The sequence below is a fragment of the Nothobranchius furzeri genome, chromosome 2 (assembly GCF_043380555.1).
Source record: "Nothobranchius furzeri strain GRZ-AD chromosome 2, NfurGRZ-RIMD1, whole genome shotgun sequence".
Lineage (NCBI taxonomy): Eukaryota > Metazoa > Chordata > Actinopteri > Cyprinodontiformes > Nothobranchiidae > Nothobranchius > Nothobranchius furzeri.
The window spans coordinates 90,957,554-90,975,590 of NC_091742.1; the positions used below are offsets into that span (position 1 = coordinate 90,957,554).

The following is an 18,037-nucleotide window of genomic DNA, read 5'->3' on the forward strand; positions in this document are numbered from 1 at the left end:
TCCTGGAGGTGGATCCTGCAAACCGTCACTCGGTGTTCAGAGTGAAAACGGGACTTCATAAATGTCAGGCAACAGGTAAACTAAGTCATTACCATGGTGTGATGACATTCCCAGTATTTAAAAAGAACATTTGGGCTAACAAAATCTCAAACGTGTCCAGTCAAAATAAAAAAATGACCTACCTCTTTAGAGGAACCAAACAACCAGAAAGGACTCGCATTATAAACTGTATTTTATAGGTTTCCTTCATTTTTACTTTAACATTTAAAACAAACACATCTAGTCATGTGTTTCATACAATGAAAGGACCCTTGGATGGAACCAGATATTTACTGGTGGTATTTAATGATGGGGGTGTTAAAGAAGCACAACTCTCAGCAGCTGAAGTGAAGACAGGATGTTTACTTCATGAGTCGATACAGAGTAGAGAACCAGAGAACATCGACCGGGTCACAGGGAGAACTTTGGACAGCGAAAGCTAACAGATCTGGTCAGACTGATGCAAACAACTCAACATGGCTTCCTTTATCGGCTTCATCCTCGTTTGTTTTATTACTCTCTGACTCTTTCATTGTTTGTCTAAAACTCTGCGGGACGAACGAACATCCGAACAGCTTTCAGGCTGTAAGTTGCCGGTTTGAACGTCGTCCACACAACGCCGTTCTCAGCCTGATGAGGTGCGCTGCCTTTTGGGTCATACGAGCCTCTGTAATACACCCCGTTTAAGTTAGCCAACTGGCAGCTGTTGTACCACCACCCGCCCCCGTACACCTCCGCACAGTTCCTCTCCCACTTATCATCATCCTTGTCAAACGTGCTGAACTTCATGCCACTGTGGGACTTCAGCAGGGCATCCCCGGCGTCTCCGGTGAACCCGGACACGTGCAACGGGTACCCCTCTTCCTTAGAGCCCACCCTAACAGAGTACTCCGCTGTGGCAGCACCCCCTTCCCAGTCCTCCAGCTCCACCTTCAGCATGGTCTCACTCTGATTTGTCAATAAGTGGAGGAGCTGGTTTCCCAGCCAGAACTCCCCGTTGCCTTCGGCATCGACCGAGCCGAAGCCGTCGCGGTATTCAGCCCAGGTGCGGTTGAAGCTGACGGAGCCGCTGGCTCTCTGCTGGACTAATAACCACCCGCCCATTATCCCCTCCTGGTGGCAGTAAACCTCCACCACGGTGGAGTCGGTGCCGCCGGGTTTGATTTTAAACAATCCATTTGTTTCCCCTTTCAGGTGCTTCTGGTAGGCGTCGACACAATCTGCGAACAGACCGTAGACCGCCAGTTAGACCGGACCGGCTTTGGATCAGCTGGTTACAAGTTACTGCAGAGTTAAAAACAGACTCTTGGCTTATCGGCAGGACGTGTGGCAGACAGGGCCGTGGCCGTGTAACTGAGGCTGGATCTGGTGGGAAACCACTCACACCTCATTACGAAAACTTTGATAACTTGGTAAGAAATTCAGCTACAAAAAGAGCCTGAACCCAACTTTTGACTCTTTATTTCTTCAACTGCGGCTGCAGCCCTGGCAGCAAAGCCACAACTTCTACATTTCTCTGTTTCGTTAGCTAAAACAGTCTCACATTAGCTGAATCTGCTGCTTCATAGGAATCCCCTCAACTGCTCTCATATAAATAATAGTGAACATGGAACTCTATCGACACTAACACCCAGAAATAAAGAAAACTGTGTTCACCTCTGGTTTTAGTATTTAAGGCTAGCTAGCAAGCTAGTTTCTACTGAAACCTGTTGTCTAGCTGGCTGCTCTCTTGTTCCGCTTTGAAGTTTTTACTCCAGAGTTGATGTTTTTGTACCTTTTCCCACAAAATCATCTTGCCGTTGAACGGGCGCACTCTTCACACTGCGTGCGTGGAAATCGGGAACGTCATCCTCTGCATTGTCTGGCATGAACGCTCCGAGGTCGAATCCATCATCCCTAAATGGATCCATAAACCCAAGTTTAGAATCTCCCAAGAGGCTTCCCTTTGCACCTCCGGAAGAGGAGGAGGATGTGTGGGTGAGTGAGGAGGAAGAGGAGGAGGATGTGTGGGTGAGTGTTGGGAAGAGGGAGCTCATCCCTCCCTTTGTGAGCTCTGTCATCCCCCGACACTCAGGCCCTCCCTGCATCACTTCCTCCGTCTTTTCTACTGGCCCGTCCTTGGTGAGAACCACCGTCCTCTTGATGGACTTTGTGCAGCTGCTGGTTTTGGTTGACCCGTAGTAAACTCTGTCCTGGCCCGAGTTATCAAAGGTTCCAAACCCACCAGGAAAGTCCCCAGGTCCTCCAAGCTGAGTGATGTATTTGGACGAGGAAGAGGAAGAGGAAGAGGAAGGCAACAAAGGAGCAGGTGTGCCCTGCAACTGGGAGGTACCTGGCTCCTTGGAGACGGTTGCTGGGGAGGAGCTGGAGCCTTCCTGCTCCAAGACAAACTGGAGAGTTTTCACCTGGAAAAAAAAACCAAAAAACTTAAACTTAGCACAAAATGCAGTTGTCCAAACAGCTGCTTGGAGTTTTCCGTCTCAGATTTCTCAAAGATTCTCACATCTCTGAGTAAGTTCGTTACGAAAGTTTTCAAAAGATGTTCATCGCATAATTCCTCCCAAACTACTCGCAAAGTCGTTACCGCCATCTGGAACTCACCAGATTCGTTGCAGCGAACCAAACAGTGGAAGAGTGGCGGGCCACCAAACCGCAGAAGAAACTGCTGTAATGTGTTTGTGATTACCTCACTTGCTCCGTGTGACCCGTCAGATTTATTTTAGCTCGTAGTAAAACTGTCATCCAAGCATATTTATGCCAGACTTTTGCATACGTTCTCATAGTCAGCCAACAGTCGCTGCCTTGTGAGGTGCTAGCTCTAGCAGAAGGCTGCTAGCTAGCAAACTAACATCTATGCTAGCTGTTAGCATTAGTAGCAACAAAACCATCACTGACCTAATTTGCAGGACTTTTGCATACGTTCTCATTGTCAGCCAACAGTTGCTGCCCTGTGAGGTGCTAGCTTTAGCAGGAGGCTGCTAGCTAGCAAACTAACATCTATGCTAGCTGTTAGCATTAGTAGCAACAAAACCATCACTGACCTAATTTGCAGGACTTTTGCATACGTTCTTATAGTCAGCCAAAAGTCGCTGCCTTGTGAAGTGCTAGCTCTAGCAGAAGGCTGCTAGCTAGCAAACTAACAGCTAGCATAGATGTTAGCATTAGTAGCAACAAAACCATCACTGACCTAATTTGCAGGACTTTTGCATACGTTCTCATTGTCAGCCAACAGTCGCTGCCTTGTGAGGTGCTAGCTTTAGAAGGAGAATGCTAGCTAGCAAACTAACAGCTACCATAGATGTTAGCATTAGTAGCAACAAAACCATCACTGACCTAATTTGCAGGACTTGTGTTTTTGATTAACTGATTAAATGTGTATCTTGTGCATTTGCTGGTCTGGAGCATTCAGGCGTGTTATCACAACGTCAAAGAGGATGCAGATCTCTGTATTTTGCTGTCAGGCTGCTGCCGATCTTCTCAGGTGTTTTTCTTCACCCCAAGACCTTCTGGACTCGAGTTCTTCTCACCTCAGAGAAGACGTCGTCTTTCTTCTGACCTCCTACATCCTTGGATTTGAATCTGGTTTCTGCAGCTGCAGTCTGCAGAGAGCTGGTCTTCATCACATACAGCGTCCCGACCGACTCGACGCTCTGGGCCGACTGGGCCTCCAGCTGCCTCATCTGAGGGAGGGTGCCAAGAATGAGTCCGGCTGAAATTCCTCCTCACAAAGGTCCGATTTATCCTGATTTACCTGTTTATCCAGGTTGACGTAGCTCTCCTTGTCCACCTGGTACTCGCTGTACCCACCACAGGAACCTTTGCAGGAACGGAGCTTAATGTCGATGTCAACCTGACAGAAGACAAGGTTGGAGAGATGAATCTGGGCAGCAAATACTCAGATAACCCTGCACCAGTCAGGTAGCTCTGATGTTAATCTATCTATAACTAGACTAGAGTTTTTGGTGGCAGCAGAACAACATTTAAAGCTTTGTGGGAACTTCATGGAAAATTGGACGTTATTTGTTACAGAATGAATTTAAACTCCGGTTAGACTCCTCTGATGTTTGCTTCTAAACAGCAGGAGGATCTTTTGGGTCTAATAGGTGTTTTTGTTGTTTTAGTAACAGGAAATTACCTAATTTAGCTAATAGTTTGATGTTCTGTTTGTTAATCTTTATATTTTCTATGTTCAGATAAAAACAGCTGATTCGTGTCGTTTTCAGGACTAAGACTTTGTTTTTGTCCCTGCAGACTCTCCGTACCTCCAGCCTCTGCATCTCGGTGACCTGGTTTTTGACCCGATTCTTCAGGGCAGCCAGAGTGTTCATCTGATTGTCGATCCTGATCTTCATGTCGGTGATCCTCTGTCGGAGGCTTTGGGCCAGGTCGTAGTAGTTGTTGTTGTTTCCTGTAGTCAAACATGTTCATGATCAGCTCCAACCAAACACCCTCCTACCTTCTCCGAGTCTGTTTCTCCTCGCTTTCCTTCTTAAAGTGTGTCAGATATGAAAGGTTTCTCCTCAAACGGACCAGAATCGGTGGTGAGTCTGTCCCGTAGGTAGTCGTAGGTCTGTTTGGACACCTGGTCGGTGGAGCGATGCTTGGCCTTGTTCTGGTTCAGGAGGCTGCGGATCTTCTCGATCTTCTTCAGCAGCTCATGGTCCGCTTTATCCATCAAGCCCTGAATCCTGCAGCCTGACGGGCATTTGGAGAGCTGGTGGAGCACAAAGCAACAGTTTGAGCGTCAGACACCAAGGAGGGATTAAAATCTGTGGAAGGCTCTTCGTGCCACTAAAGACATTTAATCTGTCATGTGAGAAGTTGGAATTAAGAGTTTCAACGTTGGAGTGATCCTTCCTGCTCTCCTGAGCATCAGCAGCTCTGACGGGTGGATTATGAGGTGATGAAGAGCAGAATTACCCAGTCATCATCGGTGCAGAAGGGCCACTCCTTCTGGGTGGAACATTTGTCTGATCGGGTAGCAGGCTCCACAGGACGGGCTCCTCTCGGGTCAACCTGAGACGCAACCTGTAGTAGATGAAATGGACACTAATGTAGCACCAGAGTGGAAGACCCTAGCACGCACCTGTTCACCCGATGAACCACGTCTCGTTCAGGGGTCTGAAATCTGCGGCTCTGGAGCTACTAGTAGCTCGGTGGGCCTTCCACCACGGCTCCTGGTTACTTTAAATGTAGATAAAATAAAAAAAATGCAGCTTTTCGGTTTTTGTGTCCAAAGACGACATCATGGTTCTCTCTTATAACTGATATTTAGAGAAGATTCAGAGAAACAGTCACAATCCTAACTCTAATCTCAGAAGTCTGAGGCCTTGTTTTACGTTTCTCGGCAAATATAAATGATTTTAAACGCTCCTGCATCAGCTGCAGCTCTAAACCGATGTTCTTCCAGCGGTCTGGGTAGGTCCAGGTGGCTTTGTGGGTTTCTACTGGTTCATCTTAAATTCTAACTTTCTCAGTATAAAACAAACGTTTAAACACAAAACCTGATAAATATTATGAGATAACGAGGAAAACCTCTCAGATCTTCACTTAATATTCACCAGCAACTATTTTAATGTATTCATTATAATGTTCTGAAATGTCCCAGATATTTGGGAAGTAAAAGACGACCTTCTCAGAATACATTTGGTTCTGTTGTCAGAGGAAGAACGTTTGGGAATTTTTGAAATTTTCCTGTAATTTCTTCTCAATAAAACCAGAACATATGTCTTATTTATTTACTCAGCTCAGTCATTTTTTTCCTTCAGATTCAAGTAAATAATTCCGTTTTTTTCTATCAATTTTAAAGTCAGCCAGAAAAATATAATTATATTCTTGTAATTTCTGCCTTTAAATGAAAGATTTTAACATTTTTTACGAAATTATCAGGAAAAATGTAATTTCCTTTTATTCTACATTCACACTAATGGCATCCTCCAGTTTCTGCCCAGCCTTTATTATTATTAATTATTTATTATTATTATTATTATTATTATTGTTATTGTTATTATTATTATTATTTTTATAAAAGCTGCATTTTCATTCAATAACTCGTACAGACAAATAAACATTAAGAGTATCTGGTTCTAGATTTGGTCAAACAGGATGAATTTGACCAGTTAAACCAGTCAAACTTACAGGTGAGATCATTTCATGAATTTTCTAGAGGATAAAGTGGAGCTCACCTGAGTCACAGCAACACACACCAGACAGACCAGTAACCTCATCATCTTCATCTCTCTGGTTCTTCCTCTGAATGTTCCTGCTGCCCCGCTGCCGGGTCTTATCAAGCGTCCGACCTCAGAACCTCCGTCAGGTCCGGTCAGAGTTGAGCAACGACCTCCTGCTCACACCGACCGTCTGTTTGTTGTACTTAGTGTGTCTGAACTCACAAAACTAACACACAAAATACACAAAAACAACCCAAAACACACCGCTGAGTCAGCTGTTCCCACACAGGTGAGTAAAGCTGCAGGAACATCTGACCTGCTGACCCATCAGGGATCAGATCTCTTTTATAAATGTGTGTGTGTGTGTGTGTGTGTGTGTGTGTGTGTGTGTGTGTGTGTGTGTGTGTGTGTGTGTGTGTGTGTGTGTGTGTGTGTGTGTGTGTGTGTGTGTGTGTGTGTGTGCGTGTGTGTGTTTTCTGGGACTATGATGAAATTAGAACAGTTTAACACAGAAACCAGAACCAGCTTGGCTTCCTGGGGCTGGAGGAGGGAGATCTGGCCGTCTGGTTGGGGTCTGGGGTGGTGGGTTGCTGTGCTCAGCGTTGGGCGGGGGAACCTGCTCATCAGCACCCCAGCAGAAAGGGTCAAACTCTGGGAACCGGTAATGGTTGTACCCCATGTGCAGCAGTACCGGGACCAGAGTGAATAGGGTGTGTATGGGGAGCATGAGTGGGTGTCCGGCGTGCATTTTTGTAAGTCTTTGGTTGTATGTGCATGTGTGAGCATAAGGGAGGGAGTGTGTGACTGTGTTTGTGTATGACTGCATATGTCAGGTGGCGCCTTTGACTCCTCCCCTCTCCTGGGACTTCTTTTGATGATATAGATCTTCGCCTCCCCTCTGCCTGCCACACCTGGTGTGGGGTGTGGTGCCTTGGTCTGCCTGAGTGTTCGTGGCTCCCAGGTCAGGGGGTTTAAGATTTTTGGCGTTTGCCTGATCAATCCCGGTGGCTGCCTGGTGGGGTCTGGGTCCCTGGGCTCTGCTGGGTCCCCGGTGAGGGTGGTCGCCCCTGGGCCCCGGGCTTGGCCGGTTGCGGGGTGGGAGGCTGCGGGCGGGCCTGTGGGCTTGCCGCCGATATCTTCCAGAACTCCACCGGCTGCTGGTTGTGGCCACCCGAGGCTTTCCTCTGCGCCTCTCGAGGGGGGCAGGGGCTTTTCTTGTTGCGGTCTCCTTGGGGTTCCTGTGCTCTGGGGCAGCTCCCGGATCTCTGGGACTTGGAGCTCCCTCCATCTCCTACGTATCTTTGGGGGGAAGATCTGTGGCCCCTCATACTCTCTATTGGACGCTCCTATAGAAAAACCTTACATATACAAACGCGTGTACGCACACAGGTGCTCACATGGTGCTCTCATAAGTATGGACTTGGGCACGTTCAACACACGTCTTAAGGCTGTGGTTGGCACTAAATGCACTGTGATTTATTATCGTGTGATTGTTCAGTTAAACAATGTTGATTTTTACATTTCTTCATCAAGTTGACACAGTGATAGCTTACTCCTGTTGTATTGTTGTGTGTCCCATTTCTGCAGGTCTAGAAGCAGACTGTTCATCATTGATTGCTTATTTTCGTGCAACCCCTGTCACATGCTGCCACAAAACAAACTGCCTACAAGCAGCGTGTCTGAACTGGTGCTGTTCCAGCCATGGTGCAGGGCAATCCTCCAGAGCAAAAGTGTCATTCAGGCAGCCTGAGCCAACTGCAACACACCTTTCACTAAGATGTAGTAGTCCATGTACGCCATCGTACTGATGCATGCCTGTAGTGGTTGTCGGCAGCATTTTCTCTCCAGATCAGTGTCCGTCTCCCACATACCCACCAGTGGAGTCCAGCAGCTAATAGGCTCTGAATGCTGGGGCACGATGTCAAACAAGTTTTTACATCAATGTAAAGGTTTAATTTACATTTTATTTAATGAGCCATAAGACATTAGATTCCATAGTAAATATGAAATCAACCTTATGGATCTGTGGGTACTGTTTAACCAGAAGATTGGAACTTTTTATTGCAGGGATTATGTAACAACTTCGTATTCACTCAGAGACAACAGAAGAGAGAGTCAAGTTTTAAAAGTTTAAAGATTTATTACTAAACAAATTAAAACTAGACTAACTTTAAACACTAAATGTACGGTGTAACTAAGGTGAAGTGAGACAGAGAATGGTGTCGTGTGGAATGTTGTTCAGAACCAGCAAATCCGAAGAAACGATTAGTTCTGATGGGAGTGAAGGTGATGTCTTCGCGCTAAGCTTTGGTTAGGAGATTCATAAACACATTCGACGCCATTCTGTCGGTCTACGTACCCTTGGCGGAAGTCCCCGTCTAGATCAGGAGGTGTAGAGGTCCAGCTTGGACCTTTGGAGCCGAAGCTTGTAGAACAGCCGTGGCAGCCGATCACCAGTCTTGAGATACTTCCAGGTCACGACAGTTTATCGGCATCTAACAAGACCCAAAACGGGGTCATGATGGTTCAGCTTTTATTCTGAAAGGAACCGTTGCAGCAGGTGAAACGGCAACAGATTTTCCAGCTTGTCGTTGGTTCTTTCTGCTGAAGAGGAGAATCACGGATTGGCCACTCCCACAACTTCTTTTGAACGCTTTGAACTGGCGTTAAAGATGGCGTGGGCATAGTTCAATACTTCGGATGTTTTGGTTTATGGTCGAATGAAAAGATGGCAGATTCACCAAGCACCACCAAAACCATACCTCCGTCAGATCTGGCAGATTCTGATTGGATCAGTAAAGGCAATGTGTCATGGTTTGACGCTACATGACATCAGTCCCTAGTGGAAAAATTTTAAGTCATATTACTTATTATATTCTATAGGATTATAATAAAGTAATTAATATTTTTGATTTCACAGATTGGTTCACATCTTATTATTGACTAACACTTTGTTTGATTAGCTTTATTAAAAATAGAGTTCTTTGATTTATTAAAAAGAGAGAGTTCTTTTCTTCATTCTTCTCTTGGGCTGGAAAGAAAGCAGTTGAAAAGCAAATGCATGACCTTGAGGCAGTCTCATGCAGATTAGTTCTGTGTCAGAGGCATCTGTGGAGAGAGGGTAAATAACCTTTGGTGGAATAGGTCTGAAGATAAGCTCCTCCTAGCTGTTCCAAATGCACGTTTAAAAAGCCGTGGAGAAAGGGCTTTCTCTGTCTGTGCACCAAAGCTGTGGAACGCATTACCACTGCTAGTGAGGCTAGCACCAACAGCTAGCATTTTTAAATCACGCTTGAAAACTCACTACTTCAACCTAGCTTATATAACATAATTATGACCATCACTTACATCTGCATTGTTTAAAAATGGACTTTTCAATATAAACTTCCATACTATTGAGGTTCTTTTTAAAATGTTTTTCTAATTTTTATTCTCCCTGTGTCTTATTGATTTTTAGCTGTTAGCTTTTGGGAATTTTGTTGTATTTCCTTTTTATCTTTTATCTGTGTTCAACATGTTTGTATACCGCCGGTTTGATTAACTAACATTTTTAGTGTACAGCGCCTTGTTTGGTTGTAATGCCTTGTGAATGCGCTTTATAAATAAAATTGGATTGGATTGGATTGGAATAACACCTCCATCACGTTACATCAGTGATTTTAAACGGACACTAGGTGGTGCCAAAAGCAAGCCAATAGTGCACAGTTTCTCTTTAAAGGTGTAGAACACTGAAAGAAAAAGTTTTTCAATAATTATTTCTGATTATTATTATCAGTCACCTGAGTTTTTCATGCAGGCTGAACATGAAAATAGTCTCCTACACCTATCTCCTGCATTAGCTTCTGATAGAATATAGACGGTGAAACTGAAGGATTTGAAAATCCTGCCAGATGTATGTCACACCGGCGCTTGGACATACCCATATTGGCTTGTGACGGGGAAGCCTGTTGTTTAGCGTCCAGAATAAGTAAATAATGGCCTTGTTCCGGATGAGCAGCGTCTTGCCTGGAAAAAAGACGAGAGCAGACAAACGTAGCAGGGGGAGTGGCTGAAAGCCAGCGTTTAAGTCAGACAGATTTCCCTACATGCTGCTCACGGGGGGTGATGATGGGTGAAGTTATTGCGTTAGCGTTCAGACTGGTTTAATTTTAATTCTGGTGCCTGTTAGCAACTGAAACACATCCTCACATGCTTGTGGATATCATTTATTGTATATGAAGATATGACTGTTATAATAAGTAAAGGTTAGCAGCTGTAGTTTTAGTGTGCTCATAGGAAACGTGACAAAAGAAAACAAATCACATTTCTCTTCATGGCCTATATAGTTGTCATCATCATCATTACATGATTTACAGAATACATGTGACCAACTAACATTTCACGTTCTACCACCGGATGTTTGGATCAAACTGGGAACCAATCAGATCTTAGATCAGGTGAGAGCCAGGCGTTTCCCTTCATGCCCTAGGTTGGGGTCGGCAACCCGCGGCTCTGGAGCTGCATGCGGCTCTTCCATCCATCTGATGCGGCTCTCTGTGCTTGCAAAATAATGAATGGATTTTTAAATAAAATGCTTTATATTTTAGTGCATAAATTTTATATGTGCATGCCAATTCTAAATGCAAAGATTGTCTGCATAAACCTGAACAGGTCCGAGGTTGACGCGTCACGCTTGTGCGTAATCATAGGCGCTTCCTGAGCTGATGAGGATGTGAGATTCTGGGCTTCTCCTCAGATAGGCTCCTGAATGCGTCGCCACATTGGAGACAGGAACAAGCGCTATTCAGCCAAAGTTTCATAATCAGGGAACATTTTCTAAGTGACAAGTCTCTCTGAGAGACCGGGTTTGGAAAACTCTCGCTTCAGTCGGAGGAATCTTCCTGCATGCGCTCTGGTTCTGCGACGCGCTTCAAGCCAATCTCCACATCTTCAGCTCGCTGTGCACCTTACGTCCGTGCTGACAGTGAGCTGCGCTGAGCAGTGTCCAGCTCAGATGTTCAGATGGGAATCTTTTCTTAAGTCATTTAGCTACATCTGCGATGTGCATAACGAATAAAATGTCAGTTCGTCTGCATGCGTCGGGGTAATTCTTTCTATTCTTTCTCCGTCAAAATAAACGGTCAAATGCAGGAACTGTCCTGTCAACACAAGCCCTGCTTTTAACTGTTTTGTTTTCTTGTGAAAATTGTTGCAAAGAGATATAATTAAACTTGATTACCACCAGAGCCAGATGCACTGTGTCGTTATCTCCGTCACTGTAAATGAGGGAAAAACAAATTGATCGGATCCTTTTCTTACCTTCCCCACCTGCAAAGTTTAATGACAACAATCAAACGTGACAGAGCCTGGATTTGTATTCTGAACAGTCTTAACATGTTTTAAAAAGAAACGTGTGACCAAAGTGGCACCTGCTCAGTAAAACCACCAACAGGGTGAAAAATATCAAAATATTGTAGGCAGAGATGGGCTACAACTTCTGGATCCACTTTTTATAAATCGTTTTATTGATTATCGTCTTATGAAAGATAACTTTGACGTACACGAGCGACCGGTACTGGCTGCTGTCACCTGTTGTGATTGGTCAAATCAGCTCTCTGCTGTCTGAGGGTAGGTCCCGCCCACAACGCCGCGGCTGCTGTGGCTCCCAGTGTTTTCTTTACTGTGGGAAACGGGTAATAATGGCTCTTTGATGGGAACAGGTTGCCGACCCCTGCCCTAGGTTTTGCAGCCGGTGGAGAGCAACTGCAGCGCCTTGCTCAAATCTGCGGCCGCCTTGATCTCATGAGGTTATCATTGGCTATGTAGGCACGACGTCAAAGCAAGTTGGCGTTAAGTCGCCCACAAATCTAACTGGCATGCATTGCTCGCCGATCACCGCTGATCTAATCTGCACAGAACTGGCTCATGTTGAACGTGGCTGATGTCTCGGCAAGCAGAAGCTAACTATTAGCACAAGCAACTCCACTGCACAGCAGAGGCTCCTCCAGGCTTGTGTCACTTGCAGAGATCCCCCCCCCCCCCCCCCCCCCCCGCACCAATTCCTACTGGTGACCACTGCAAATGTATTGATTACACGAGTGTTGGGATGACATTATTTGTTCAGATTTAGAGAATGGAACATCATGAAACTTTTTTTTAACATTTTTATCAGGATTTTGGAAAAAACAGTTTAAAAAAAATAATAAAAAAACAGTATAGCGGATGTGAAACTCGATTCCAGCAGGTGGCGGTAGTCGAGCCCACGCTGGTCACCGACCACCGGAAGAAGCAGAAACCGGAAGCTGCTAGCAGAGCTAGCTTGTTGTTCTGGTGTGTGAGGAGAATATTTGAGGCTCTGCAGTAAAAATGTCTTCACTTCAGTCTCTGGGAGAGTTGATCAGCTAAAGCGACTAACTGCTGCTGCTGCAGAAATCTTCTCACCAGGCTGTGGAAACTTTCTTCTCCTCCTCAACAACTTGGTGGAGTTCTTTCCAGAACCAGAGAAGATATTCTGCGGTCTTCGTGACAATCGGAGCTCCAGAATCAGGTTGTGGGTGAGAAAAGCTTTTCTCTAGACTTCCTGCCCTCTGGATCTGCTGCTGTTCCTTTGGCCTCTCTGAGAAACGCGCTCGTTTTGCTGCTTTCATCAGATTGAAGAGGTTCCCTCTATCAGACTCGCTCATCTGAGTTGGTCATGATGCAGGATCGCTGCTCGCTCTCTGATCCATCCTGCTCACACTCTCCGACGGAAAAGCCCCGAATCTGAATGTGACTCTGGAGGAAAAAGCGGTTAGCTCTACTCCGTGAACTCTGGTGAGCAAAGGTCCTCTTTTCCAGACTGGATCTGTCCTCAGCTGATCAGAACTAAAGCGTTGGATCTTTAATCTCCTGCGTTGTTCTGAAGCAGCATCTTAATCAGCTCTCCTGCTTTGTTTCTATTGCAGCTGTTAGCTAAACACGGCAAAAGAAAACCTGCTACCACTTCAGGATCTGGGACTGATTCATCGTGTGTTCTTCACCACCTGGACCTGGACAGCATGGACACAGGTACTGAGTGTGTGTGTGTGTGTGTGTGTGTGTGTGTGTGTGTGTGTGTGTGTGTGTGTGTGTGTGTGTGTGGTGACTACATAATCATACTGACTGCACATTAAAATAATTAGTAACATAAGAAGCATCACAGGCACTATTTTAGACTTAGGACGACTTTATGGTAAAGCACAGCTGTAGCCTGGCTTATGATCTTACATTAATGTTCATGTGTAATGTTGTTAACCGTCAGTAGCCAGTTGAAGACATTTTGGAAATCGTAAATCCCTACAGTAGACCAAGAGTTATATATTAACCCTCCCACTGTCTTTATGGGTGTGACCCCGCGAGGAAAGTTGACCATTGAGCAGGGTTGATGCTTCACCCCTTGGGTCCATGTGGCAGGGGTGAGGAGTGAGCACCACCTCACCACTGCCACGTGGACCTCAAGGGATAAACCATCAACCCTGCTCAATGGTCAACTTTCCTCGCGGGGTCATCCAGATAGTGGGAGGGTTAACTCAGTTCCATCACGTTTTAAAAATATATATTTCAGTGTCTGACTCGAATTTTGTAGCTGCAATAATTTAATTTGCATGGAAGGACAAGCAGATTAGGTTTGAGTGGAAATGTAGATTTGATTTTGCACTCTGGGCAATTGGAGTAACTTAAAAAAAACTGATTAACTTTGGTGACTCAGTACGTTTTCATGCGCATCAGAAAACTGAAGTATTGCCCTAAAAAGACTGGCGTTGTTGTTTTTTTAATTGCATGTAAACGCGTTAGTCTGGCTGAAGACGGACCGGTTCTAATCAAGCTGAAGCACCCTGATAATGCGGTAGCAATCTGATTACATCCTACATGTAAACAGGTCAGCAGTGCTAAACCAGTAGGACGCTCATGATCCTGAATTGATGACACGCGGAAGCGGTTTCTGACGAGACCATCGTCACAAAGATACACGCGTAAAACCATAAAACAGGACAGTACGAACCAAATAAGCTGTGCTGCAGCGCTGTTGTTGTACATTCTTTCAGCCATTGTGCATATCCTGTCTATCCGCTTCACCCCCACCAGCCTCTGTTTACTGCTGGTGTTGCTATAAGCTAACTGGAAGAATGCCGACATGAAAAGGCGTGTGTCGCCACCTACTGTACCGGAGTGGAACAAACTTTATTTGAAAGGCCGGCTTTCTAATGCACGTGCAAACTAGGATACAGAGTAGGGTGACCATACGTCCTCTTTCCCCTGGACATGTCCACTTTTCACTCTCTGCCGGGGGGGGGGGGGGGGGTCCAACATTGATCCAAATGTCCGGTTTTTCATCCGGGAGCAGGGATCGAGTTACGGGGGCTAGATATCTTTCAGGGAAAGATCCAGTTTGTGCCTGTTTATGGACTCTCAGCCTAGCGGGGTTCTGCGGAGCGGAGAGGACGCAGAGCGCTTATCGTTGGTGCACCCGCTGCGTCCGGCGCACAATACGTTCTCAAGGTGGCGCAACAAAACCTTATTATTAACACATGATCGTTCATATCGGTTTATATCCTCTGGTGTTCTGTCTTTTAATCGTTCCTGACGCGCTCCGCTCATCGTGTGCTGCGGTGATTTCACCTCACTGACGCAGCATCGAAACGCGCTCTCCGCTTTGCGGTCAGGAGATCCCTTTGATCTGCTCAAAAGTAACTGATGAGGTGAAAAAGTAAGAATCCAGGCAGCAGTTTTTCTGGAGAGTTTAGAGGAGATGCAGGAAGATGAGAGACAGACAGGACAGGAAATAGTTAAATAAAAACAAGAAAACAAAACAAGGTGTTAAAAAGTAAAACGTAGATTTATCTCCACTACACGTTTTATAAAACAATATGTTATACACATGTAATATTTATACATTTGATATAATTCAGATCACCTTCAAAACTCAGTCACACACCCAGGGCCGTTTCAAGACATTTTGGGGGCCAAGGCTAAACGGAACACCCCACCATCGCTGGGTTCCCGCAGAAGCCTCTGTGTGATTCCTACCCTGTCCAGGAGTGTTAATTATACAGTTTTTATAAAAACACCTCAGACATTACTGACATGTTCTAACATTGACCGACGAAAAACAAAATGATCAGACATGTCGTCTCATCTGCTTCTTTTCTACACTCACAAACATCTGTCGGTAACAAAACCATCTGAAAGCCACTATTTGTGGATTCTCTGAAAGTTTCCATGGAGTCCGTGACAAATTATTTTTTTTATCCTATCGTCTAATCTCACATCTGAAACAAGCATCCTTAATAATCTGTGCACAGGAAGCTTTCTGATGCTGTAGTAAAACAAAAGGTATAATACGTTCTTATTAATAAAACCTTGTTGCAGCACTTAAGCAGCAGAAAAATGAGATCATGCAATAAATATGCTGTGGTCTGGCGCACTGTTATGACCCCAACCTGGTCTAGGAGCCAGGGACGTCTAACACAGAAACGTGAGAAATAAAAGGAAACGATCTGACACCAAGTCACAATCAAAGAAAGTCCTTTTATTAACTAAAAGCGTTCCAACGGGAGAAAAACCTGTTTAATTAAAAGGGGAGTTTAACTTAAGCTGCAGGAGACAAATGCTGAGGGCTTAAAGTAACTTAAAGAGCATAAAACGAGAACGGAAACTCACTGGTTCTGAAAACGAACCAGGAACAGAAGCTTGCCCGGAGGCCTTACCAAACGGTCCACTGGTGAACCAACTCACCCACACTACCGACAGCTCTGTTAAGAGCAGGAGAAAACCAAGCTCAATCGAAAGGGTTTTCTCATGAGGGTGGAAACCAAACCAACCAGGGGCAACCGTCACGTTACCAAAACGTTCTCAAACACAGTCTTTCTCTCAGCAGTCCTTCTCTCCAATCCTTCTCTCCAGTCTCTCTCTGTCTTTCGCTCTCTCTCTCGCTCTCTCCTCACTGTCTCAATCCGTCTCTCACTGCATCCTCTCTCTATGCGTTCCCCTCTTTTCTCGCTGAGCAGCGCTGATCTTTATCTGCTCCAGCTGGGTGATTTCTGATAGGAGTCAGCTGCGTGAGTGAAGCCAGGGAGCCAGGCGCTCTCCATGGTCCTGGAAACGGTGCGGAGTAGAAGCTGAGTGCCGGGGAACTCGGGGTTCGAAACACGCACATTTTTTCAAGTCTGTGTTGCAAGACTGACTTCCAGTGGTAGTTTTTAAATTAAGAGAAGGAACCGAAGTGCCGCCACAAACACATCATTCACAATGTAGCAGGGCTGCCAACTCTCACGCACGGAGCGTGAGACTCGCATTTGACCCTCTTCACACGCTCTCGCGCCCCACCTCCAATCTCTCACGCTAACCAGCACCTGCGCTCCCCAAACGCACATCACGCAATGTGTAGGGCTTACGAAAAAAACAAACAAACATGATATTAATTATAGCATTAGCTACTGAACAGCATGCACACAAACAACAATTAAGTAATAATTTAACTGGCAGCTGTTTTAATTCACCACTTCACCAGTGTGTTTTTCCTGTTTGTGAGACAAACCCCTCCTCCAAAACCAGGTTACTGGTACGGAAGCCTGGAAAGGCCAAAATTCCTCAAACGTTTTTTTTTTCCTACTGGCTGATATGAATTAATAGAATAGAATAGAGTACATTTTGTTAGTCCCACAGTGGGGACATCCACTCATTACAGCAGCACACACACTTAGAGACACAGATTACAGTAAAACTGATTCCAGCCATGTTTGCTTTGATAACTTCAATAACTTCATGCTGATGACCCACATGAACATAATCCTGTTTAGTGGATGCAATTACATCATGAAGTTAGCTTAACATGATAGGTTATTTTTCTTGACAGGAAATAATAACTGGAAATATTATGAATGACATTATATTACCCACCCCTAGATGGCATTTTAATACATTTACATTCATTATAATTAAAAATTCCTGTAACTCTTTACTGTAGACAGACAGATAGATAGATAGATAGATAGATAGATAGATAGATAGATAGATAGATAGATAGATAGATAGATAGATAGATAGATAGATAGATAGATAGACAGTAGGGCTGCAACAAACGATTATTTGGATAATCGATTAATCGGATGGGGTCTCGACACGATTAATCGATTAATCGGATCACATGGGGAAATTTTTTAAAACTGCTAGGGAAACGTTATTTCTCTCCTTCCTTCACTTTATTTAACACAACATTATTATAAAACAGTTCAATAGCAGAAAAACAACATGCCATCACCTAAATTGTCTTATAAGGTGTATAGACAGAGACCCTAAGCTACATCTATCTGTGACCTAAAATGCTTGGTCCAAGTTAAACAGCTTAAGGGCAATTCTCATCTGTTTTGTTTGATCTCATCTGTTAATATTTATTTTAAATGTAATTAAACATAGGCTGTGAATTAATCAAAATTGATCACTATTTCCAAAACTGACTGAAAAAATACCAAATAAAACAAAAGTAAATGAATGCCATCCTCCTTGCGATGATGCCCTGGGCAACTGCCATAAAGTCACATCAAGAAATGCTGCTGATCATTCCAATGATCCCAAATAGACTCACATTAGGCCACATGAAAGCAACTGAACCCAAAAATATATTAACCAGTATATAACTGCACTCTCACACAACACGCCTGCAGCAACAGTTAGGACTCCTCCCTCCCTTTTAAAAGCGTTTTTGCTTCTGAGGACATTGTGGTTGTAAAACCACATGCTAGTAGTCTGGCCCGGGTGTGATCAACCAGTTTCTGCGGGAATGTGACGGCGGAACCAGGGCCAGATTAACACTTTGTTGTACCCTGGGCAAC

The 18,037-nt window shown here is 44.8% G+C and overlaps 2 protein-coding genes across 5 annotated transcripts in view; one reads left to right on the forward strand and one right to left on the reverse strand.

Annotated features, from left to right (window-relative positions):
- Positions 1–382: 382 nt before the first annotated feature.
- fga (fibrinogen alpha chain) lies at positions 383–6,381 on the reverse strand. The gene is made up of 8 exons (XM_015946117.3): positions 6,225–6,381; positions 4,960–5,067; positions 4,570–4,753; positions 4,302–4,447; positions 3,791–3,889; positions 3,567–3,719; positions 1,814–2,444; positions 383–1,259 (listed from the first exon to the last, which is right to left on the reverse strand). The coding sequence occupies exons 1-8, from the start codon at positions 6,273–6,275 to the stop codon at positions 580–582; spliced, it is 2,052 nt and encodes a 683-aa protein (XP_015801603.3). The 5' UTR covers positions 6,276–6,381; the 3' UTR covers positions 383–579.
- A 6,091-nt stretch (positions 6,382–12,472) lies between these two features.
- LOC107376830 (endothelial zinc finger protein induced by tumor necrosis factor alpha) overlaps positions 12,473–18,037 on the forward strand; it is a 12,881-nt gene continuing 7,316 nt past the window's right edge. Inside the window, exons 1-3 of one of the 4 annotated variants that reach the window (XM_054747311.2) lie at positions 12,473–12,742; positions 12,839–13,001; positions 13,133–13,235. In XM_054747311.2, the coding sequence (XP_054603286.2) occupies positions 13,226–13,235 (10 nt within the window). In that variant the 5' untranslated portion in view covers positions 12,473–12,742; positions 12,839–13,001; positions 13,133–13,225. The other 3 variants (XM_070548235.1, XM_015946135.3, XM_070548234.1) reach the window with 3 other exon arrangements.

Coding starts and splice junctions, on each gene's coding strand:
- fga (XM_015946117.3), bottom strand. CDS start 6,275: ATGAAGATGATGAGGTTACTGGTCTGTCTGGTGTGTGTTGCTGTGACT. Junction 5,068..6,224: donor TGTGTGTTGCTGTGACTCAG/GTGAGCTCCACT, acceptor CATCTACTACAG/GTTGCGTCTCAGGTTGACCC. Junction 1,260..1,813: donor AGATGATTTTGTGGGAAAAG/GTACAAAAACAT, acceptor GTCTGTTCGCAG/ATTGTGTCGACGCCTACCAG.